The 23,929-nt window shown below is 47.3% G+C and overlaps 2 protein-coding genes across 8 annotated transcripts in view; both read right to left on the minus strand.

The window, feature by feature from the left end:
* LOC308128990 (protein NDRG3-like) overlaps positions 1-10,204 on the minus strand; it is a 37,378-nt gene extending 27,174 nt beyond the window's left edge. For all 5 annotated transcript variants that reach the window (XM_080494725.1, XM_080494724.1, XM_080494727.1 and 2 more), the window contains exon 1: positions 10,069-10,204. The gene's annotated coding sequence lies outside the window, so the exon portion shown is untranslated. The remainder of the gene's footprint in view (positions 1-10,068) is intronic.
* Positions 10,205-11,776: 1,572 nt separating this feature from the next.
* LOC308128870 (PHD finger protein 20-like) lies at positions 11,777-23,429 on the minus strand. Of its 3 annotated transcripts, XM_080494572.1 has the most exons (18): positions 23,300-23,429; positions 21,237-21,343; positions 20,457-20,628; positions 20,108-20,192; positions 19,895-19,933; positions 19,696-19,772; positions 18,982-19,570; positions 18,835-18,885; positions 18,469-18,738; positions 18,064-18,258; positions 17,781-17,876; positions 17,012-17,167; positions 16,469-16,650; positions 16,275-16,374; positions 14,490-14,685; positions 13,938-14,376; positions 13,537-13,717; positions 11,777-13,147 (listed from the first exon to the last, which is right to left on the minus strand). In XM_080494572.1, exons 2-18 carry the CDS (start codon positions 21,317-21,319, stop codon positions 13,005-13,007), a joined length of 3,054 nt encoding a protein of 1,017 aa, XP_080350698.1. In that variant the 5' UTR covers positions 21,320-21,343; positions 23,300-23,429; the 3' UTR covers positions 11,777-13,004. The 3 variants fall into 3 exon arrangements, with proteins under 3 accessions (XP_080350698.1, XP_080350699.1, XP_080350700.1); XM_080494573.1 differs by lacking the exon at positions 19,895-19,933; XM_080494574.1 differs by lacking the exon at positions 17,012-17,167.
* Between the last annotated feature and the right edge of the window lie 500 nt (positions 23,430-23,929).

Genomic DNA, 23,929 nt, shown 5'->3' on the forward strand with positions numbered 1-23,929 from the left:
TAGAAGTGTTTATGGTGGATAAAAATATTTCCTGCTTCAAAGCTGTCAGAAAAAACCCCCCAAGAATTTAAATTGAATGTTTGAAACTTTTAAACTTGAGTTTTTTTGTTGCGCGTAAATGACTTCTTGGAGATGTGTATCTTGTTGAATTCAGGTCAGAGATGCACATTCAGTATCAACTTTAACCAAGGAATTAGTCGTTTGTACAACTGAATTTCTCTTCTATATATAAAACAGCAGTTTTTGATCGGAATGGTTCAATTGAAGTTGAATAATCAAGTTGCCCTTGGGATTTTACATCGTTTCCTGCTAATGATGCTATTAATACTTTTTCAAACAGTCAACAGTTCTGCGAGAACATGTTTATATTGTTTTGATATGCGAAAATATGAAATCTGTTTTGGGATTATTTGTTACTTTTCTCACTGAACCATTCCAGCTAAGCTTAAATGAGAGGGAACAAAAGCTTGATCTGACTTGTGAAACTTTGTAAATTTGTCCCATGTGTATTCAGAGCTGCCTGGCCTGTGTGAACATATGGGCTGTTAAAATAAAACATTTCTTTACCGTCCATTCTAATACAGTGTTTACCCTGTTTTATTATCCATGCTGAATGCTTCATTATGTGTGCTCAGAATTCCACTCTAATGACAACATTAATTACCAAGCACTTGCACAGTAGCACACGACTAAATAAATATCTAGAATTGGGGTGCGGATCATCCCATTTCACTTTTCTTTTTTTTTTAAACTGTACCTGAAAGGCTTTTTCTGATCCTGTCCTGGTAATATAACTTTAAACTCTACAAGCGAACAAATACCACCACCACCAAGTCCCAATATTTGACACAGTTTCTCATAATTACCAACACACTCCCACAAGTTTCTGTTTTCTCTTCAACTGCCTCCAACAATTCAATCATTGGAAAACACTGCCACGTCTGTCCTCCACTGGAGCCTCGGTCTTCAGTCAGCACTCCACCAAGCTTCCACTCATGAAAGAATACAAGCCAACCGAAATTCCAGGGCCACTAACCCGCCTGCCAGCCACTCAGACAAGCCCAATGCCTGTGCCATGCTCCTCTTCGAGTGCACCAAGTGTTTTGCTGTCAAGGCTACAAGCGCTGAGCAACAGTGTTCCATTGCAAGGTTTGGGGCGGTGGCAGTGTCAAAGACGTCCACTTCATCCTGCAACTTTTCAGAACCAGGCCCGAGCCAGTGTTTACAGTCTTCCATCTGCAGAGGCGGCAAATTGTGTCGAAGTAAAGCTAATGGACTGTGACAAGGCTCAGTTCCAGATTATTGCCCTAACCCGGGCCGTTTGGTAAGAGAATTAGAGGGACGAAAATCCCCCGCTTTGGCATTTCAGACCCCAGTTCATACAGCTCCCTACACCATCAGCCGTCTGCATCCTCTTCTTGTTCTCGTCAGGTCAATAACAACCTCGGAGACAGAAGTGAGAGCTGAATTTCAGCCTACTTTAATCAATCCTTGACGCGCGGGATGGATATTTGATCAATGGTATGCTCTTTTGGTCTCCATCACAGAAGAAGCTGACCGACGGCAACCAGCACCCCCCCCGCTGGTGTGGTCAATCGCATGCAGGTGGTCCGAGCAAAGAGACAGCACACACTCACACGCAGCTCCCTGTGCGTCACGTCTGCTTAATTAAATGGCAGCTTGCACACCTGGGGCGCCATCCTCCTCCTTGCAGCTCATATGATTCTCTTGATACAAGCTGACAGAACAGGGCTTCCCCCCCCCCCCCCCCCCTCATTTTGTCGATGAAACAAATAACCTTGGTGAGACGCCTTTCAGACGTTTTGTCTCCTCCAGATTCAATCAAAACGGGTCTATCCTTATCCAATATCAGATGAAAATGGAGATCCGCCATCCACACTGGAAACTATGGGTGCAAGCACTTTGTGACGTGATCCTGTACCGGAATGAGAGGCTCCTATGAAAGATGTGAGGACACGGATACAGACATAGTCGCAGCAGAGACGAGACAAAAGAAATGGCAAGATAGTCTCAATAGCACCTTAAAATACCCATGTTCTCATTTGATCCCTCCAGGACTAAAAAGATCTAATAAATACTGCATTACTATAATTGACTCGGCCGTCTTTCGACCAAATGTGAAGGCAGGTGCACGCGGTCATCGCGACATTTTATATCCTGGAGGCTTCGGCCATTCATAACTCAAAATGCAAGCGATAAAAGTGCTGCAGGAGGTTTTACTTGGACGTAAATTGGGACGTTGCTCACACATACACACTTTGCCATATTGAATTCTGCTGCGATGGTTTACAGACACGTCCCAACAAAGTGAAAGGGGGGAAATCTAATCAAAACTTGTGTCGCTGACATTATGATTTCTGTTCTGAACACGTCTGTGATATTTTTGAAATCTTCTACTTCACAAGCCACGGTCCCCACGTCATTGTAGAAAGGAAATCCCTCTTGTATCGTGTGTGTGTGTGTGTGTGTCAAACTGAGCTTTCCCAGTTCATCAGGAAAAATTGCTTGTTGGCACGTCGCAGCCACTGCACTTGATCCATCTGCCAGAGAACGTGAAGCCGCTCCTCTGCGCGCCGTCAAAGCCTGACCTCCATACACACATTGGGAACGACCTCAGCCACACTCCCAAATGGACATCTGTGTAAACAGGCCAATAACCTCCATATAGAGACGCATACGGACAAATGAAAGCATGTGCTCCCATACACATCCCTGGGCCTTGCAGAGCCACTAAGTGCAGGACCATCTCGTTTCACTCCGAGGGCTTTTAAAAAATTACATTATTCCTTGAAGGGCCACTTTATCTGCTAATGTTCTCATGAGATTAAAGGGCATCTGGCCGTATTGATTTATAACCGCCCACCTATTGGCATGTTCCGCACGCTTTGCCTCTCGTATGACCACACAGACACACGCGGTCACCAGCAGATCTGAGCGAGCACTCTAAAACGGAGTGCTATGGTCTGTGGAATTATTTGTCATACCTTCCAGTGGAACGGTGAATTTTCTCCGACTCAGACCACAGACCAACCGAGAAACTTACTCAATGTATCCATGTATCGTCTGCGACAGAGGAGGGCGCCGGACACAGCGGCTGTGGCTGTTTGGGCGTTTTGCCGTGGCCAGCTGGTGGTGCCCCCCCTGCTCCGTGCATTGTACAATACAGCCTCTCCAAGTTATCCGAGAAGCTATTTTGGTCTTCATGAATAAAGAAGTAATCCCTGCACTAAGCGGCGTATCAGTTTTAGGCCAGTTTTAAGGTGAGGGTGTTTTGACTGAACGGCCACGACAAGACTGCAGGCGAAAACGCAACGTTATACAGTAAAACAGCAATAATCTGTATGAATCATGAAAGCACTTCAGCTCCATACAACATTTTGACATTCGCTCACTCACGTCAGTGGAAACAGAGCAATCATGCGAGACAGAAGTGGGGTTAACCCGAGAGGTTTTTGTTACTTGACAATTTTGGGAATGACAGCAAATGTGGGTGGCTATTAATCACGGTGAGATTACTGAGATCTTTTCAGCATTTCCGCATAGCAGTGGTATTCAAATATACCAAGAAAAGGTAAAAGTGAAAAATCTTCCAATAATTTACTGCTGCCATGCACACTGTACTGGGAAACTTAAAATATAACATCAGCAGAAGAGGATAGGTGGCTGCGGTAATGCAGGTGCCGTACTGAGGTATAAAACAGAGCTCTCTGTTTACCGGCCAGTCTCCATCCTCACCCACACTGATGGTCATGAACTTTGGCTCATGATCAAAACAATGGAAACTCAGAACCAAGTAGCTGAAATGAGCTTTCTGCACAGACTCAAAAGTTCAGATGTCTTGGAGGGACTTGAAGTGGAACTACTTCTCCTCCACATTGAGACGAGCCAAAACTGAGGCAATGCGGGTATGACGAGGACGACCTCTGATCGCTTCACATTAAAGGTTTAGTTTAGTTGAGGTTTCTAATATAGCTGGCCTGTGAAGATTTGAAAGAAGTAGAAATACCTATCTGTATTTAGTCAGAGAAGGGAAAGAAAAAACTTTGCTATTACAAGGGTGGATTTCCAAAGTAGGACAAAAAAAAAAAGAGTTTTATATAAAGTCAAGTGAGCGAAAGATACAAAGAGTGTAAGTGACAATAGAAGTGGCACTCAAGACAGCGAGCAGCTGGCTAATAATACTAAATAGACTGTGACTCTATGACTGTACACTATTTATCAAGTGACCATTATTGTGGCTAAAAGTGTAAATGCATACAACTGTTCTGATTTGTAGACACAAATGAGGTCCTTGTGTTATATGCAGCAGGTAATTACTGGGATTAATGACAAACAGATGGAGGCAACAAATACATCACCCAAAAAAATATTTGTCACTGATGTAGGATTTTGTCGAAGACTTTGTACTTCTGCAAAATGACTACACGTCATCGATGAAGCTGACCAGACGTCCTTACAAATCACAGCGAAGCTTCAGATGCAAGCACACAGACCGACTACGTCAACAGTCAGGGCAGTGGATGTGAAAATGTCAATTGTCTCAGTCAGATACCAGCATTTTGCTTTATGTCAAAAAACAAGGTCCTCCTGCAAGTATCCCATTTACATCTTGGTTTTTAAAAAAAAGCTGATGAGAGAGGAGAAACAGTCATCAGGGACAACGAGAGTGGTGGGAAACAATAGGTGGATAAAAACCAGCAGATGGTGGTAACGCAACTTTATCGACGCAAACTCCTGTTAAACCCCAAAGAAGAAGAAGAAATGTCCCATTTAAGACTACAACGGGCACTCGGTAGAGGGCACACCTTCGCCAACGCCACATTTGTCACCATGGAAGCCAATGGATTTCTAAGGTTATTTCATCCACCACACCACAACTACCATCATTTGTCATGGTCGTTTGAATCACTTCATATTATCACTGTTGATCTATTGACACAGATGTACACACATTTTGCAATTTCCGTGTGACCCGACCCCCCCCACGACCCCCAACCGCATGTGGCATTTCAACGTTTTAGCATTTGGGTGGGTGACTTGTCCGTATGGAAACGACTCAGCTGCCAAATTACGAAGAGGCTGTAAAAGGCTTTCTCGGAGATATATTGAAAAAATGTTTGCCGGTTTTTGGGGATTTATTTGGAAACAGTTAACCATTAACATCCCAAAATCGAATCGATTGGTCCTTGGATGATGACATATTATCTCTGCAGGAGTTTTTGCGAAAGGTTGGTAAAATACAAAAAATAAAAACATAAATAAACAGAGACGAACAGATACCCTTAGCCTTCTCCGCCCACGTCGTTGGTAACGCAACGTCGTTGGTGTGCCCAAATTTCGTTGGCAAAAGTAATAGATATGTCATGATACTGTAGTACCAACATCACCTGATCGATCTTATAAGAGAGGACGCCGCTGGCTCGAGACGGGGGTTTTCATGAGTGGATTAAAAGGGATAATTATTAAGCGCTTGCTACAAACACAAACTTGAATGATGTTTTTCATCTTTCCTCAGACTCCACTGGGCACTGCATGGCACTGACCCAGCTGATCCTTTCAAGCACAGATAAACAGACTTAATAATGGAATGATATTGCAAGCGGCGGTTTGGATAGCTGTAGCTACATGACGCACATCGTCAATAAATCAATGCACATTACAATAAAAGGGCCTCACTCGAAGGAAGGCACGAAAGAGAGAGGAAAATGTACGTTTTCCACTAAGGACGGTGCCAGGAGACCGAGGTGCCTTGATAGATCTGCTGTGATGGGTTGGCGAGAGGTGCGAGCCTGGCTGAATGAGTCTTTCCCCCTCTCGGTATCTGGCTAAAAATAAGACTGAATGACCGGTTCTGTCGGCCGTGCGCTCATTGCTAATAGAGTACCTGCCCCTGCTTCGCCACGCTGCCGCTCAGTCTGTGGGGATTTCCTCGGCCATGCTTCGTCGTGCGGAGAGCAGAGAGGGAGACAAACTGCCAGAGTGTGTGTGTGTGTATGTGTATAAGAGAGAGCTTGAGCTGATCGATGTGGAAGGCAAGACTTTCCAGAGGCGCAGGGTCCTACTGAAGTCTCAGCATGATCTGCAGCTTACCGTCAAAGACTGGCCGAACGGCAGCTGTGGAGGCAGCAGCAAGGCCATCTGTGTTGCCCGGTCACCAACATCTCCCCACACGCACACACACACACACACATAGAGCATCATTTCAACAAGCTGAGCGGAAACACAAGACACTCCTTCCATAAAACATTAACAGAGCACAGAGACATGAGAGCCGGGAGACACCACAGAAGTGTGTCCGCGAGCGCAACAAGGGCTCTGAATCAGAACGTGTCTTCAGTGTGTGAATCAGTGCCAAGAGGCCTGTTGCCTCGCAGAAACACGGCCTTTGCTAATAGAGCTATCCATGTGGTCAGCGTGGCTGTCACTATGACTGATTACTGACAATTCAATCTCCCAGAGAAACACAAGAGGCGGCTCCTCTGGTGCCTTTCCTTTTTTTTTTGCGAATGTGTACCGAGGAGGCCGGTGGTGGCCTTGGCAACCACGGAGTGAGGCCCCCCCCCCCCCCCCAGCCGTACGTAGCCCAGCTTGTGGCGCGGCTGAAAATTGAGCGACCTTTTTCACCGCCATTTACATAACGTCACTCTCCTCTCGTAGCAACTACCAACGCATCGTGCAACCCTCTTCCACTCGGCTCTGAAGCACTCATCATCAACTCCCAATCCAGGGACCAAACACCAAGTTGAATCATAAAAAGTGAACAGACAGTTCTCGTTTTAATAATCGGCATCGCCACAATATGGAAAGGTAGCAAACGTGCAAGTCACGACTCACAGCGAACGTTCGGCGCACATATTCTCAGCGTGCCCTACCTCGTTAAGTCTTTCGAGCTCAGGCGTATAGGGCTTCAACTTCATCTGACGAACACAACCGGAAGGACAGGCGTCTTCACGCCACCGGGGCACCGGAGCTTTTACTTATGGCGAAAACCACGACGGTATTTAACTTTCTTGGGTTTTCCCTTCAGACAGGCCGAGTGTGAAATCACTGATTCAGGATTCAATTTACAGCGGGGACACTGTGACCAAAGCGGCTTGCTGCTAAACATATTCAAGCGTCGACCATGCTGTGCGAGATACGTGCCAGCTTTTTTGTATCTATGACAAACAGGGATTGGAGACATCCTCTTTTAATGCTCCCTTCGTCTCACTCTCTCTCTCTCCCCCACCAACACAGACGCTCGTGATACACTGAGATTTGAGTGGAAATGGAACAGCCTTCTTCAAGACTGAAAAAGCTGCAGGAAAAAAATTTGGAGAAGAACTAAAGCTCAGCTGATGTGAAAGCCTTTGAGCAGCTGCGAAAATGTTGTGCGTGGGCAAAAGAAGAGTATGGCCGCGAAGCGTGCCGCAGGGGGGATGAAGAGCGGTCCAGCTTGGCTCACGTCCAACTGTGGGGATCAACAAGCTTACCACCTGTGCTCCGTCGCTCCTCCTCTCGTCTCCACCTGCTGATGTGGACGGGGAAAGAGACACGAGTGGAGCTCTCCCTCCCGCAAAGCCGTCAGCCCGGCTGGTGGGAGCGTGCGAGAACCGGGAGAGGATGACCACTGCGAAAGCCACCTCCCCGAAGAAAAGTAGTTCAAGTCGAGTCACTCGTCAAGAGTGTAAATAAGGAGACGCTCCTGTGCTTCAGCTAAATGAGACGGATTGATTGTGAGGTCAAGCGAAATTTAGCCTGGAGGAAATATTGGTATCGGCCATTTTTGATGCACACGATGCTGTAAGTGTGGTCCTGTCCATCTTGTATTGCAGACGCTGCTCAGTGAGAAAACTAAGCTGGAGGTACACACTCCTTTTTTCTACATGGCTATGTAGTCTTCAGAAATACACACATTTAAACAACTGCGCACATCCAACATTGCTAAATAAGTCATGACCTGCTGCCGACAAGAGTTTCGGGCCATTTCTAATCATTGGATTTGGACATCTGAGGCTTTGCAGGGCTGGCAAACCGACAGGCACAGTAATGCTGAGGTAAAAGTAAACACACGGCAGACTGTCAGCGCGGTGGCATAATTACCGTCTCCATCTCTCCAGCGAGTGGTTTTTCCTGACATTCATCCGCGTTAGAAATCCTCCTCTACAAAACAGCCTTTCTAACTCTTTATGTACCTGGTAATCCCTGTTCGACATTGAGTGTAATTTGTAATCCGGGCTGAAAAAGGCACCTTAAACTGTCACTTTCCTATTCTAACGTGGGGGAATTATTCTACTTTATTCACTCTCGGGGTTAACGTCATGAAAATGGTAGCATTTTAGCACCTTGTGTCATTCACTGATGCACAAACTCGATTAACGTCAACGAAAACTGTCGAGATAAAGTACATAATGTGCGATCCAATAAATGCGTGAGGCCAACAATCAGTCTAAAGAGCAGGCTGCTTGCCGATTTCCACGGTTCAAGTACAATGTGTGGGTTAATAAACAACTTTTTAACACTCCCACTAGTTACTCAGTAGGTTTTCACTGCAGTGACCAACCAGGCGCAACGACGCTGAAATAATTCCCAAACTACCCCCTGACAAAGTGACTCAGTGACGAGAGAGCAGTTCTGCTTTACTAGTTCGTCATCTGTTGTCTGAATAACAGTCTTAAGCAGCTGTGTTGTGAGTAACAACAAAATCTTGCCCTTTGCTAGTTGTGGAAGCTGCATCAGCCACGTGACACTGCCAGGGGGCATCATGGGAGATGAGAGGGTTGGGAATTCAACACCGCCGGCATTAAACTTTGAACACAACCACAATTTAACAGGGTCAAAGACACCAGAATCAAGCATGCCCGCTGCGCGATCGTATCATGTCTCAAGTCCTTCACAACAAAAGGTCACAACGACCTTCTCCCGCTTTTGTTTGCGTGGTTTAATCTCCTTGTAGTCCAACTGGTCTTGGAAGTACTCCTCCTTACCACTGGTTCCTACATGAAGCAAGACCAGCCGCGTGGCTTTTTAAAAAAAAAACACACACACTTTGCCTGCAGCAGCAGGTATTTTTTTTTTTTTTAGTGACAGGAAACACCTGATGCCCAGTCTCTTCACACTTCCCCACCTGTGTGACCTTCCCATGTGCCACTGTGACATTGTCATCCATCACGTGACGACTGATCGGTGCAACACCTGCAGCTTTCCCACCGCGATGGAACCGCTTGATCAGGACGGATCAAGCCAAGTCCAGACTGGGACACTTTTTTTTTTTTTAGGGAGGGGGTGTAGAAATGTAGAAAAATCCAAGAGGGGCACATAATGAGATGAGACGGATCAGAAAAAATGAGCTGTGGGGGACTTCACTTTCCTTCTCCTGAATAACGTAGCTGCAAACCACTTTATTGTTAAAACACAAACATGTGCAACTCGTGTTACACTCCGACTGCTTGTTACCATTTTACTACTAAATAAAGACACTTCTTGGAGGCGCGATCTGCGATAGATGTCAAGTTAGTTGAGCTATAGCGTTACTATTTCGGCTCAGTTACTTTAGAAATGTAACGCGTCGTGGTGGTGGTGGTAAAGAAAGGGGGGGGGGGGGTGATGTTTGCCCGTGTCGGATTATTCGGTGTTTTTAAATTCTGAAGCCGATCGGCGACGATCGACACGACACTGGTTCCGGTGACATAACGTCCCACCGATGTAACATAACCGCCGACGTGAAACACCGACGTTATGTCGCATCAACGGAGGAGAAAACAGCGGCGAGCAACTCGACTCAACCGAAGCTGCGGGGCTTTTTTTCTCTCTCTCTCTCGCTTCCCCCCCTCCCGATCGCTCGCGTTCAGCCTCCGGCTTAAACATGTGGTCCTCGCCGGCAGCCACGACGCTCCGGTGGCGTCAAAAGGGGACTCGGGAGACAGCGGCACGGACAGGTTGAGGGGGGGAATCCGGCGAGCTGGGAGATAATCTCCTGTGGCATCGGCCACATCTGTAAATGGAAACGGAAGATCCGATCCTTGCAAAAGAAAAACTCGGGGGTATTTTATTTTTTTTCTCACTCACCTCGTCGGTGGGAAATTCAAGTATCCGGTGAGTTTCGGTCGACCCCCGGCCCGGGTTTACAGGTGAATATCGACGATCGAGCGTGTGTTTCGAGTGAGAAAAATGCGCGGCGGTGCTCGGGTTCGCTCCTGCTCCCTCTGCCTCCACTAGTATTTGGCTGCGACTGGGCGGAACTACACGCTGCGGCGCAGGCAGCTCGGGGGAGCCAATAGGAGGAGGCGCTGCGGCCCACGGACAGGGGGCGGGGCGAGAGGTCTCACTTCGCCTCCAGATTAGAGGACAGGACTCTGCTCCCAGAGGGCAAACAGTCTCAACTCTGCCACGGGGAGGAGGAGGAGCAGGAGCAGGAGGAGGTCTCACTCCGCCCCCAGATCAGAGGACCGGACTCTGCTCTGCCTCACTGCACCTCACCAGCACTAATGATCAACCCACTAATGAGCAACTTTGCCCACTTTGGATCGAGACTAGGTCCAATCATCATATGGGAGAACCCCCCCCCCCCACCACCACCATCACCCCTTTATTACATTAGTTATTGAAGGTGGGTCTCCACTGGGGGGCGTCAGAGAGCTTCAGGGGTAACAACATGAAAACTGTGAGGGATGCCTTCATCCCCTCAACCCAGTTTGAATTGGACTTTTTTGTTTTTTAAATTAGCATAAATCATTGGAAGATGTAATATGTGGGACTTTTTGATTAAGATACATGGATTGAAAATGGTAATAAAATGTATTTGAGACCAATGCAATTTGAAATTAAAATACAATAGTCCTGCAATTGATCACTGCAACATCTCATTTATATCTGCAGGTATAAATATACAGATTGGCATACATGTAAGAAATTACACTGAGTAAAAATTGGGGTTTAAGTCTAGAGATGCTTTCTTCTCACAATCCAAAAACGTGCATTTCAATCTCATTGGCTTCAAATCGCCCGTATGTGTGAGGTTGTCCTGCTCGTTATATTTGTCCTGGTAAACTCTACCCTGTACACATCTAGTCGGCTGCTCTTAAGAGCTTCTTTGAATAGATTATAGCAAGTGCGTCCTGAAAACCCTTCAAATTAACATCCAATGATGTTAAAAGGCATTAGGCCCACCGGACCACATTCAATTAAAATTGATTTGATTTGGCTCAAGATGCAAGTGAGTCTCAACTCACAAACACACCCGACTTGAAGGTCCTCTGGCAATATGTTTTTCTCCCCGTCTCCACATGATGTCGGCTTGAATTTGGAAGATTAACCGATTACGATCCCATCAAATTTCTATTTTTCAATCCGATTATGTAACCACGCAAATCGGCTGTCCCATCCCAAAAAAACCCTTATTACATCAAAGTACGCACGCAATCCCTCCCCCTCCTTCTTAAAAAGCATTTTCCCAGACAAATCTCACTTATACCACGTCCCCAATGTCTGCTTTTTTTTTTTTTTTTGTCCTTCATGAGCAGGTGAAGTTTAGCTTGTAGGTTAATGAGTCTTCCACCTGAGACAAGAGCTGAGATTCTGAGAGTTCAGGCAAAATGAGGTCTTGCCTTCAGCTTGCAGACACTGCTGCCCTGAGCTGCAATCTGATTGCGTAAAGGGCACAGATCAGCGGTGAATAAAGCACGTTACATCAAAGCCCAAGTGATGCAACTTCTGAGGTCACTGATAAACAGGAAGAGAAGAGAAGACATCAGAAACCATTGTTCATAGTGATTAATAACAATGATAAGTTTAATTATGTACCAGGAAATCTGTTTGCATTGTCTTGACATTTCCCTGCTTCTAAGCCAGACACTTACAGTACAGTGGCATACATTAACTGTATTTGGAACATTGTCAATAAAGGAGAACACATTGTCAATGACATATTTACAAACAATCAAAATACTGTAAATGAACACATGAAACGGGAAAGGAAAATAAACGTAGAGGCTCTCCAAGTCGTATTTGTCACGGTCACGAGATGCAAAGGTAAAGAAAAGACAATTCCACGATACACCTTTCAGTGAATAATAGGTCAAGTGCTACAGCAACAACAATGCCAGGAATAAACAAGGAGTATGGGCTACGGGAAAGTGACAAACGCAAAGAAACAAACCTGATCCGTGGATGGTGAGACCGTTAGGAAAGTAGTGCTTCAGCATGACGACCAAACACAAATCACATTTTGTTATCTTCGCTGAAGCTCAAAATAAGACGCCTTTGATGGCGGACAAGAATAACTTCACAGTGTCGTTGCAAACAAACCCTCGAGTAGATCGGCAACTAAAGAAAAGTTTTTTGTGGAGGCTGCGCGTACACAACCGTCCCCCCCCCCCAGTCGCCGTCCCGTCTGCACGTACAGCATGAATCTGAACACGGCATGTTGGGACGCATGGACACAAGTCAACTTTGGAACGGCAAAAACCAGAGACGAGTTCAAAATGTGTTCAAAGAACGATTGCAAAGAGTGTTGGTTCGGATACTCGGTTGCAATTTGATTCTAAAGCTTCTGCCTGTAAAGCACGGTGTACGGAGACGGGGGAGGGGGAGGGGGAGGGGGGGGACCTTAAGCAGGAGCTCAGACAAAAGGCATTCGATAGGCTTAAGAGTTGCATGGGAACCGCAGATGAGAAATCTGGTCCTAAAGGATTCTCTCCTGCGTGTACGAGGTTACTCTTTGTGTTTAATCCTGATTTAAGATGCTCACTTTTCCACACGTGTTCATATGACTGTACATACGACACTCGGCAGGCTCTGCCATCGGATCCCGCCACGCAGAGCCTTTCAACAAGGAGACACAGCAGCAAGAGGTCCGGCCAAACAGAAAGTGCTGAGCCGTCCCAAGTCTTGGACTTGCATTCATATCGTGTCCTTTGCAGCCAGCGACCGGCGAGCATCTTCCACTGCACCGGTTTTCTTTAGTGCAGCATGCACGCAGAGCCCGCCTCTGTTCTCTGGCGCCCTCATGTGGAGCTGTACAGGGCAATCTGTTGCACCTTGCCCAGCTGTGTCAGCAGCCGTTTCATGCGGTGTTTGAGCTGGGGGAGACGAGCCAGCGGCTCGGGAGGCTCCAGCTCTCCGGTGTAGTCCAGCCAGCTCTCCAGCACTGCAGAAGACAAGGAGCAGGAGCCTCAGATCAGGGGACACGCCAACGTACGCTAGCTTGTGTTTGGTCAAGCTACACAACTGGATGACTGACAACCTCGAGTTGCTGAAATAACCTCTTGGTTACAAATTTTAAACAAAAGATCTATTTTTGCAACAAAAAACTGTGTTTATTACCATTAAGACTGGCAGCTCCTCTGTGTTTTTGGACATTTAAGGTATTTTCCTTTTAAATGAAGCAAAATTGCAGGGATTCTTCAAATACAAGTACTAAATCAGGACATACAGATAATGTGTGAACTGTACTCCTTTCTTTCTCTAATACCAACAAATGATTATAGATTTTGAAGGGTTTTTTTGTGACAAAGATAATTTTTTCACAAGCCTTACCATCCACTTCCCTCTCGATGAAGTCCATCCTCTGCGAGACCTCGTCCTGCACTGCGTCGATGTGATCCAGCAGGTTGATCTGCCACTGCTGATGCTGCTTGCTGTTGTCCGCTGCGTCTTCGGGGTCCCTCCCGCTCTCTTCTTTGATTTCAATCCGAGTGTCGGAGGAGCCTAACAAAGCCTGGACAGGTGCAGGTTTATTCAAATGCTGTACAGACCACTATACATTCAACTGTTTGGACAATTAGGAGGTTTTCTATAGACTCTACCAAACTATAACACGCTGTATGGAAACAGGAGTTCAAATCAGCCGAGGGTCCATTCTTTCATCAACCAGAAACACTCAAATCCATTCCTCACTCAAAACACAACTGCTTTTTATTACGGGACAAAACTCAAACCTTGTTATTGTTGCCTGCAGATTTGGGCTTGTTGGCCTCCAGCAGGCTCCCGTAGCGCTGCTCCCGCTCCAACAGCTCCTCCGTGCTCCTCAAGCTGTCCTCCAGCTCGGAGCCCTGTCGGGTCTCCACCACCAGCCGCTGCTCCACCGCCGGGTAATACGCCCGGGGCTTCTGGTAGCAGTGCTCACTGGTAATGTACGAGTCCTGGAAGGACGGGAAGGGGGAGGAGCAGGACGAGGACGAGGTGGCGGCCGTGGCGGCCCGGCTGAGCTTCTCCAGCGCGTTGGACATCAGGATCTCTCCTCGGCTCATGTCCTCGTCGGGAGTCATGGGGGACGGCGCCGCGTAGCTCCCCCGGCACGAGTCGAAGCCCACCTGCGACCGGTCCAAGTGCTTCCACGGCTGCCGCCACATCTGCAGGTCGGGAAGCGTGTTACTCCTGAAAAGCATCAAAACAGAAAATGAGAGGGCAGATCAGTTTCATAAAGGTACTATCAAATTATTTTGCCTCGACCTGAGCGAAGTGTATTTCGTGGTTTCCCCTGTACTCACTGCAAGACGCTCATCTTCAGCTGCAGCCCGTTGAGGATCTCCACCACGTGGTGCACATCTCCCAGCAGCTGGTGGGTGGTGGTAATCTTCTTGGCATTTTGGTGGGAGTAGTTCTCTTCCAGGAAGGAGAGGCCGTACATGTGACCATTGCTCAACCACTCGCGGTCGTACCAATAGCGCAGGCTCTGCCTCTGCCCTGGGAGGACCAACATGACATCCACACGCACATACGCAAATCAGTCGAGAATTTGCGAGCGTCTTATTTAAGACGTTTAGAGGCAATATACACATACAAGCGGAGCACCCTGAACAATCGTTCTACGGCTCAGTTTCACAGGCGATGCTGTTCACTGGCACACCGGCCCACTCCTCCACACTGGCACGATCAATCCTGCTTCACTCCACCAGCTAAAAACAGCACTGCAGTCATGCAGCTCTTGACTTCCACATTTAGTGCAGCTCCTAAAAGCCTGTATTACTGTTGTTCTCATCACTGATTAAAAATGAACGGTCACTGGACCCTTGGATAGCTTATTTTTAGTTCTTGAAAACCGAGATGTGCAACAGAGATTTGGTAGTCGTGCACTTATATAGGAGTAATCAATGTTCTGATCTTATTACTGACTTGTGGTACATGACATAGCTCAGCATACACAAGTGAGATTCAAGTATAAAACCTCACACTGTAATATATCGTGTGATATGCTGCATGGAATAAAGGATAGTCTGTGTTGGATGATATATGTTCATTTCAGCACAAGGTAATGATTAACAGGAAAGTAAACAGGTGAACATTGCTGAAGGCAGCATCACTGCGAGTACTTTCAAAAGACAACCGACTCAGTTAGGATACAGGCGAGGCTGTTATGTGAACAGAGCTGTTTACAGGCTGCTGACAGTCACGGTGACTGAGGGTTCAGTGTAATTAAGACGGAACTGCATCCAATAAGTTCCTCAATGCCACAGTGAAATGAAAGCACAGACTAAACACAGGCCAGCAACTACACACATGGTTGAGTTCAATGCTGAACACTTCTGTACATTTAAGCTTCTGCTCGCCTTGAATGGCAGCTCAATATTTGGTAAGATGGGCGTTATACTGCAAGTTCAAAGGGACAATGTTTTGAAGCTGCCCGTGTGAGCAGGGTAAACCTCAAATTAAGCTTTTTTTTTTGTTTGCATTTTTAAATAAAAGAAAAGCTCTCGTATTATAATGCAACAAAAGTGAAGTGAGTTGTCATTTTATTTTAATTACATAGGCAATCGTGACAGGATTTAATTTGGCATGTTCATGCTTCATAAGTACAACGACAGAATATATTGCAAATTTATCATCACAACACTTAGAATCTACTGATTGAAGGACGTTGAATTGATTGTTTCCAAACAGATTCCTTCATTATTTCAACAGTAAATCACTCCTGGTGGTAAGAGGCTAAAGGTACACACATGTCCCGCACAGCACTATTTACAAGTACAAATCCAAAAGCATAAACATCAACAATATATACTTGTGTGTTTTAGCTACAAGTCATGTCAAGGTAGCAATACACACAAATATTGTACCCACATCTTGCAGCTATAATTACCCATTGAAACTGAAATAATAGGTTTAAATGTTTCCTTTTGTGTAATATGTAAGATATCAGAAGCTTGATCCATGTTCGTTTGTTGAGATCCAAGTGGGGGTTTTTTCTACCGCCCTTGTTTTTAGTTTTTAAGCTCTTCAATATCGACAAATCTGACTGATAACGTGGCTCAAAGATGGCGATGTCTTCCTCTCACCTGGAGGGTCTCTGCAGATGTAGCAGGTGTATCTGTCTGGGACATTGTCCTCCAGCAACCCCATGCAGGTCCCATGCTGCCAGCACAGGCAGTCTTCACACTGACGAAACAAACCCGCGTTACAAACTCCGCAAGGCGAAAAAAGTCACCGCCTTTGAAAAGTCGAGGATTCAGACTACACATGGGCAGCTCACCTGGATCATGAAGTCATTCTCCTCCTCCACCTCACAGATGCAGCGGACAATCTCTTGTTCGTTGGTGTCCACGGCGCCGGAGTCCACGCTCAGCGGCGGAGTCGTCACGTCCAAGTCCACCTCGAAATCATCATCGCTCCACCCACAGCTGTCGGTGGACCAGTCACTAATGCTGTCGTCATCTACAAGGAACGGGGATGAAGACATGGGTTGTCGGTTTCGGTTCAGGAAAAAAAATGTATAAAAAAATTGCTGAATTGCGACTATTTCACTCCACAGAATCTGCCTTTAATGGATGAATTTCAAAGAATGTTGCATGAAGGAGCAAGCCACAGCAGCAAAGAGCAGCTCTGGATTCAATCAACCACGGCTTACCAATTGAGTCTTAGGTCTGGTGGGCAACAACTAAAAAAAAAATAATAATAAAAATTTAAATAGTGGCTTGATTGATTGAATCCAAAGTCAATAGAAAAATGTCGGGAGAAGGAAGCAACGTAATACACCCACACACACGACAACACAAACTGTCACAGAAATACCCACCATCCACATGTATCTGCTCTGAGTAGCTGTATCCAGGCCTGCTGGGGTAGGCCTCGGGGTTGTAATTGTGTGAGGGGGGTGTTTTGAGTGGCAAATTCAATTTGGACTGAAGACCCAATACAGAGATGTCAATATTCTCCTCACTACCTGTGTAGTCTGTTAATACAGGGGAAGGGGGAGGGGAGGGGAGGGAGGGGGGGGAAGCAGATGTAAAACAAAAATGTCAGGTTTGAAAATGCTAAACAAACGCCCATCAGGGGGGGGGATAAAATGCGGCACAACATACATTATGGACAAATGATATCACAGTCAGGGAAAATCAGTTTTCAACGCGTCGATCAAGTGGAGGATAGTCTGACGGTAGTACGGCTGTGTGCGTGCCCTACGCACTGGGAAGAACACTGACAAGCAGACCAAGAGTGTAGGACTTGTGTCTGGATTTGTCAGCGTTCTGCCACAGTGAAATCTGACTGCTTAGCACCACTTCTCTCACGTAAGAGTAAAAGCAGGCCACGACTGACAGATATCAGTGGGGGCTCCCTCTTTGTTGTTTGTTTTGTTTTTTTCCTGATCGGCACAACTGAGCGACAAGCCAGAAACGAAATGCTGCACTGCTCCCACACACAGCGGCTCAGCGACCACACCGACAGGAGTGAATGGAGGAGTTTATGCGTTGGGCAGGCTCGCCGGTTCCACAAGGTCACGGTGAGTGCACATGCAGAGCGGCAAGAGGGGTGACGCAGCTCCAAGCCGGGAGGCCGCTTCTTACCAGACTTGGCCTTCTTTTTCTTCTTCTTCTTCTTTAGTTTGATGCGGAGGAAGTCCTTCTGTTTTGGTTTATCTCGCAGTTTGTCTTTCACCGACCCTGGGGACCATTAAGAGACATCGGGATAATGAAGACACCGCGGTTCAGCAAACACTGGAGGTGGTGGCTCTTGTGCAGCGTGTATAATATGAAGCTGAATCAACGGTGAAGAAGTTGGACTCCATGTCACACAATGAAATCTCTCTGCCACACAATACAGGCCACCTTTATGCTGCATCATACTGACCAATGTCAAAGCCACTCTTGTCCGAGTCCTTGTCCTGCAGCTGGCACCCGTTCCTGTCCAACTGGTTCTCCTTGCTCTTCTCCCTCAGCAGCGCCCTCTGCTGATGGCCCTGAGTGTTGGCGACAGGTGGGGCTGACGTGCGCCTGCCTGCAGTCTTCACCTCGCCACGGGGAGCTGCGGCGGCTCCGACTGAGTCTGAGACAAGTCAAAGGACGGGGTAGAAACCCAGTGTCCACACATTGCATTGAGGCTTGACCAGAGGCGTCCAAAATAGTGCCGCTCTAACATAATTATAACTGGTTTATTAAGTTGTCTGATTACAAGTGACCATATCATTACAAAAGAGGCATTCTAATACAGCTCATTTGTCAAATAATTTCAGATAAACTTAAAAGTGACACTCACGCATCGAGGCAGAGATGGTGCGCCTCCTCTTGGTGCCGTCCAGCCCGGCAGCAGTGGACTGTTTATCGGAGGTCCTGGTCTGGACACTCCTGGGGGGGCTGCCGTCACCTTCCAAAGGCTGCTCCTCACCGTGATAATATTTCATGTGGTAATGCAGCAGCTTGGCTTTACGGAATGACTTTGTGCAGCCGGGAGCGCTGCACTTGAAAGGGTTGTGGTCCAGATTGATGGACAGGACAGGAGGAGGTTGGTTCTTTATCACTCTGTACACTAGTGAAGTGACACAAAAAAAGGAGAGGCGGGCTTGAAGAAGACACCCGGTTGAAACCGAACACCTCAACAACACAAGAGTTCAGATGTACTCACATGGCTCTCGACTGAATCTGTTGGGGTTGTGGAATCCCTGCTTCCTCACCGCTTTCAAAGAAGGAAAAGATGGATGAATTCTTGTAAACACACACACACACACGTGGCATCTTCACTACAGTAAATGCACACTTCACAAACACCTACGTTTCACGGGCTGTGGGGGGGGCACACTGGCGGCAGGCTGAGAGCTCTCCGACTGGACGTTGGGTTTGTGCTCCACGTCTCCATTGGACTCCGCGGTTGTCATGGTGACGGGCACCGGCTCCGTCTGCGATAACGTCTGAGTGCGCAAGTCAGTGTATGGCTTTGGTGAGTCCGTGTATGGCTTCGTCGCGCTCTGTTCGGTTTCCACCTCTTCCTGCTTCACCTCTCCATTTACGTGGAGCGTCCCCTCGTCGTCTCCTTCCACCTTCACTCCGTTCGGGACCCCTGGACAGTCCGCTGCTTCCTTCAGCTTATCCTGGTCTGCGCCCTCCGACGTGTCCATTTCCTCTTTGATGGCAAGTGTCGCCTCCAGCTCGCCATTTGTCTCCTTCCCTTTCTCGTTCGCCGCCACTTCTCCGCGCTCCTCGTCCTCACTGTTACTGTCCTCCTCCTGGTCAGAGGTGCTGCGTCTGACCCGCTTGTTTTTGGGAGCCCCGTTCTCCTGGGGCCTCCTGTCTCGGCGGTTGGGGGCCCGCCTCACCATGTTCCTGTCAGAGGACCGGGCCCTCCCTCCACCAACGCTCCCCCTCTGTGGGCACGAGAGAGAGAAGAGGTGTGAAGACGGTCAGACGGTGGCTTCCTGACGATTTGTGTTTTCAAGGCCAAACAAAACCAAGAAAACCGGACGTTTAAAACCCATCCGTTTCTGTTTACCTCTTTAATAAACGGCTTCACGTGCATCCCCTTCACAGTTTGAATGACACCGTCGTAAAACTTCACCGTATACGATGCTGAGGGCGAAAAAACACAAAAACCAATTGATGCTAACAATTACAAGCCTTACACCACTTTTTTTTCTCTTTCAAAAGCAGTCATGCTTAAAATGTTTGTAATGAAAGTGAGATATTCCAACTTTCAGATAGATCTATCTTCATTGTCCCTCTTTGTTTTGCTAGTGAGAGAGAAAGTCACATGTTGCTTGATGCCATTTAACACCAGTTTACTTTTTGAAAACAAAAGTCACAGTAGGATTTTTTAGACTTACTAAAACCACGAAACCAGAACAGACGAGTATATTGAAATAGTTTAGTGTAGCCAGTATTTACTCCTGAAATCACCAACTCACCATCTTTGTTGACAGAAATGACCTTAGCAGGGTAGAAGCGGCAGTCGGACCAGCTGGCAAGGACCTTGTCATTCACGCGAAAGCCCTGGAGAAAAGAGGAACATGTGATCACAACGTCGCGACCTTGTGGCGGGGAGACCTGCTCCCCAAACCAACAATACTGGCAGACTGACAAAACGTAGAAATGGCAGAGACCATTTCACTTGCACAACTGCAAGTGTCATTTTCAGGGCATTCCCCCCCACAGAAAGATAAAGACAATAACCCTCGGATAAAAAAAAATATGCAGCAAAACAAAGGCTCACACACACCAAACGCCATGGGAGTGACAACGGCATTGTTTGCTTACGGGATTGGAAGCGTCATCATTCAGGCCCTGCCGCCTCAGTTGTACCCTTTCTACGGGTCTCAGGTAGGGACTTGTCCAGTCAAACCACTCATCGTAACGATGGCTCCACTGCCGGTAATGGATCAACACTTTCTCATCCTCGTAGTCGATCTTCTCTATGTTGGCAGCATACCTACACGGGGACAATCAATCACGTGTGACTGGGGAGGAAGACAGAATAGTGATAGCCATTTCATTTGCGAGTTACTTCCTTCTCCAAAAGAAAACATAATGACAGAAGCTGGACGATGTAAACATGGAGCACGACAATGAGTCACGTGAGGCAATGGAGGCAGAGCTGGGCATAAACACGTGTCTGATGTGCTCCATCACAGTCTACATTTACGTGACAAGCTGGTGTAAAAGTGAGTTACTTGGATGTCTTGTGTATTAATCTTTGCATGTTATAAATAAAAAGAGAAATCTTAACCTCTTTGTAAAGGCATCGTCATTGTTAACATATTTTAACTGGTACTTTTTTTTTTAGGGAAGGGGGGGTGGGCATTTTATACACTTCATTACAAATCCATGTCAAAGTCCATGTTGGTGGACATTCAGGAGTGTAATCCCATTGACCGGCTGTTGTTTAACCGCACTGGAGCAGTGATGCAATAAGACATCCGAGTAGCTTGTTTCACTCTCTCCTGACTGTGGGCCAGAAAGGAGGGGAGCTCGATGTGCAGGGATGAGGGGAGTGAACAGGAACATGGATGGAGAGGAGTGAGCGAGGCCATGACTCACCAGTTTTTGAGGCTGTCTCTGGCCTCGAGCTGAGCTCCCACCTCAAATGTTATCCCTCTTCTGTTAGGGGGCGTCTTACTCATACTGCCCACATCAAGGCTCCCTTCCTGTACACACACACACACACACACCAATAAACACACTAATTATAACAAACTAGACTTATGTGACTGTAGTTATGCAACGAAACGCATTTAAAAAAAATAAAAAATCTACGCGTGTGCATGTAAACCATACATCGGTGTCTGTAACCCTTTTTGTGTCTCTCAGCTTCACTTCATTCACCAGAGAACATAGGAAATCACTCCTCAGCAACTGAGTAGCAAGTAAGACACCCCCTTCCATTTCAGCAGCATACTGCTGTTCAAGCTAGGAGACATTTTTACAAACACACACACGCACACGCACACACTAAAGAACACATGTGTTGTAACATGATGCAGCATAGTGTGCAAAGCAGAGGAAACCGATTAAGGTGAGCCATGCCCCTCAAATGGTGGTGGACATGTAGCCTAGCCAGATGTTCAGCTCATCACTCATTAAGGTTGCATGGGTGTCTTGAAATGATTAAAAAGGGAAATCATATTTTAACAGAGTACAGGTGGCGGTGAGAAGGTAGGGGGGTGGGGGGATGACAGCAGATATATTTTATCTTTCAACGTAGGCTCCCACCCTTACAGGAGGGCTGGGACGGATGCAGCAAGTGACATCTGGCCTGATTTTACACTGTATTCTTTGTGGATCGGTTCTAACGTGACTCGTCGAATACATCTTTCCATAAATGGACACGATATAAGGGACGGGTGGCGCGATCAGATGGGGGGGGGGGGGGGGGGGGGGCGTCTTTATGCACCAGATAACCACGCTTCTTTTGTCATGCACACGACACATACGACAGGTTGACAGACCACCGAGGATTACAGCAAATCAAAACGTAACAAATGGAACACCGGAGGGTCTTACAGTGAGCCGGGATGCGGCGGATCGGGCTCAGCATCGCGGACAGTGTCTGGAGGAGCTGGCGCTCAGCGCAGCCCACAAACCGGATATCTCCACACTACCCGGCCCACGTGTTCGCCGGTCAGCCGATCACACGCAGAGACACAATGGGGGGGACGATGCCACATTGCATCTCAAATATTCGCATGGTGCAAGTCGATTCGACTCATTAAATAACCACCGACTAACGATTTAAAAAAATTAAAGTGGTGGATTTAAGGTCCTGTATAAAGAAGCTACATGGACGCCATTGAGACATAGGGTTGAATAGAGTTTGTGATGCCACACGAGTCTGGAAAAGGCCAGAAATCATTAGATTACATGAAGGTGCGGTTGCAGCGAGCATGGCTATTAAAGGTCGCTTTTACTGCAGGCTAATATTTTACGGGAATAAACAGGAAGCGCGGGAGTTTTTTTTTTTTTTTGCCCTCCAAAGAGGGCTCGATGCATTTTAAAAGCTTTTACCAGCATAGTTCTCTTCCAGCACGGAGGCTGAGCTGAAAGATTCTCATTGTTGACCACTCTTCCACCTCACTCTGCCACTTTTATTGTCCGGTGTTTTATAACCGGCAGACACAGCGCGAGAAAAACCGAGTCGTACGTCAGCGGGTCGGGCCCACCCGATTGGTCAACACGACGCGATGTGGGCGGGATGTTCGCGTGTGATTGGTGGAGGAGCCGTCACTCTTCGACGCTCGTCGGGGCCTCGCGCTGGGCCTACTTTTCAGACTTTCCTGCCGCGAGCGAGCGGCGTGGAAACGCGACGCATCAAACTTCTCCACCGGAGAAGCCCCCCCCCGCACACATGTTTCACACACCCCGCCGGAAATTATGCGGGCGCCCCAAAAAAACACGCCGAGGATTCACCAATTCGGAGCACGAGCTGTACTAGCTTAGCATTTTATAAGCGACTTCGTCACGTTTGTTTTGAACTCGGAGAGGCGACATGCGGCATCGCACCGCCTGACGCCGCTGATGTATCCACCGAGCGGGCCGCAGCCGCCGTGTTTCGAGGAACCCGAAACTCTGAAATGCACAGGGCGGGTTTGTGTCGGGTCCCCTACCTGTTTTCCAGTCACTCGTTGTCCGGTTTGGGGTAAAAAATGTGCAGCGTAATCCTTTGAAAGCACAGGCACCGCCGCCTCCGCCTGTCTGCCCTAGATCACGCAGTTGAATTTCTCCCCGTTGCCTTCGCCACCGGCGCGCGCTTAGCGGCGCTGCAGTGCGCATGTGCACAGGGCTGAGCCGTGCCCTCGTGTGTAACAGGGCCTGCCTATCTGTCCATCCAGAGAAAAAATACAGCAATTTCACATGAGCATGCAAAAGCAATGGTGGAAAGAAACCTGCAGAACTATGTTGGGGTGAGGAGAAGGAGAGACAAAGACTGTGGGGAGGGATTCAAACCCTGGTTCTGGGTATGGATCCATCTATCCATCTTCTATACCACTTAATTTTGTTCAAGGTTGTGGTCGCTGGAGCAAATCTCCAGTGAACTGTGAGCCAGGGCAGGAGCCACCCTGGACAGATCTCCAGTCATTCATACTGAGGGGCAATTAAACGTCACCAATTCACCTCATGTGCATGTTTTTGGACTATGGTGGGGAAACAAGAAGACTCTGAGGAAACCCATCCACACCGAACAGCAGAACATGGAAAAGCCCGGCCAGTAAATGAACTCAAACATTCTGGCTGTG

The sequence above is a fragment of the Blennius ocellaris genome, assembly GCF_963422515.1.
Source record: "Blennius ocellaris genome assembly, chromosome: 4".
Classification (NCBI taxonomy): domain Eukaryota; kingdom Metazoa; phylum Chordata; class Actinopteri; order Blenniiformes; family Blenniidae; genus Blennius; species Blennius ocellaris.

Coding starts and splice junctions, on each gene's coding strand:
- LOC308128870 (XM_080494572.1), bottom strand. CDS start 21,319: ATGAGTAAGACGCCCCCTAACAGAAGAGGGATAACATTTGAGGTGGGA. Junction 18,886..18,981: donor CCCCCCACAGCCCGTGAAAC/GTAGGTGTTTGT, acceptor CTTCTTTGAAAG/CGGTGAGGAAGCAGGGATTC. Junction 13,718..13,937: donor CTGCAGGCAACAATAACAAG/GTTTGAGTTTTG, acceptor GCACCTGTCCAG/GCTTTGTTAGGCTCCTCCGA.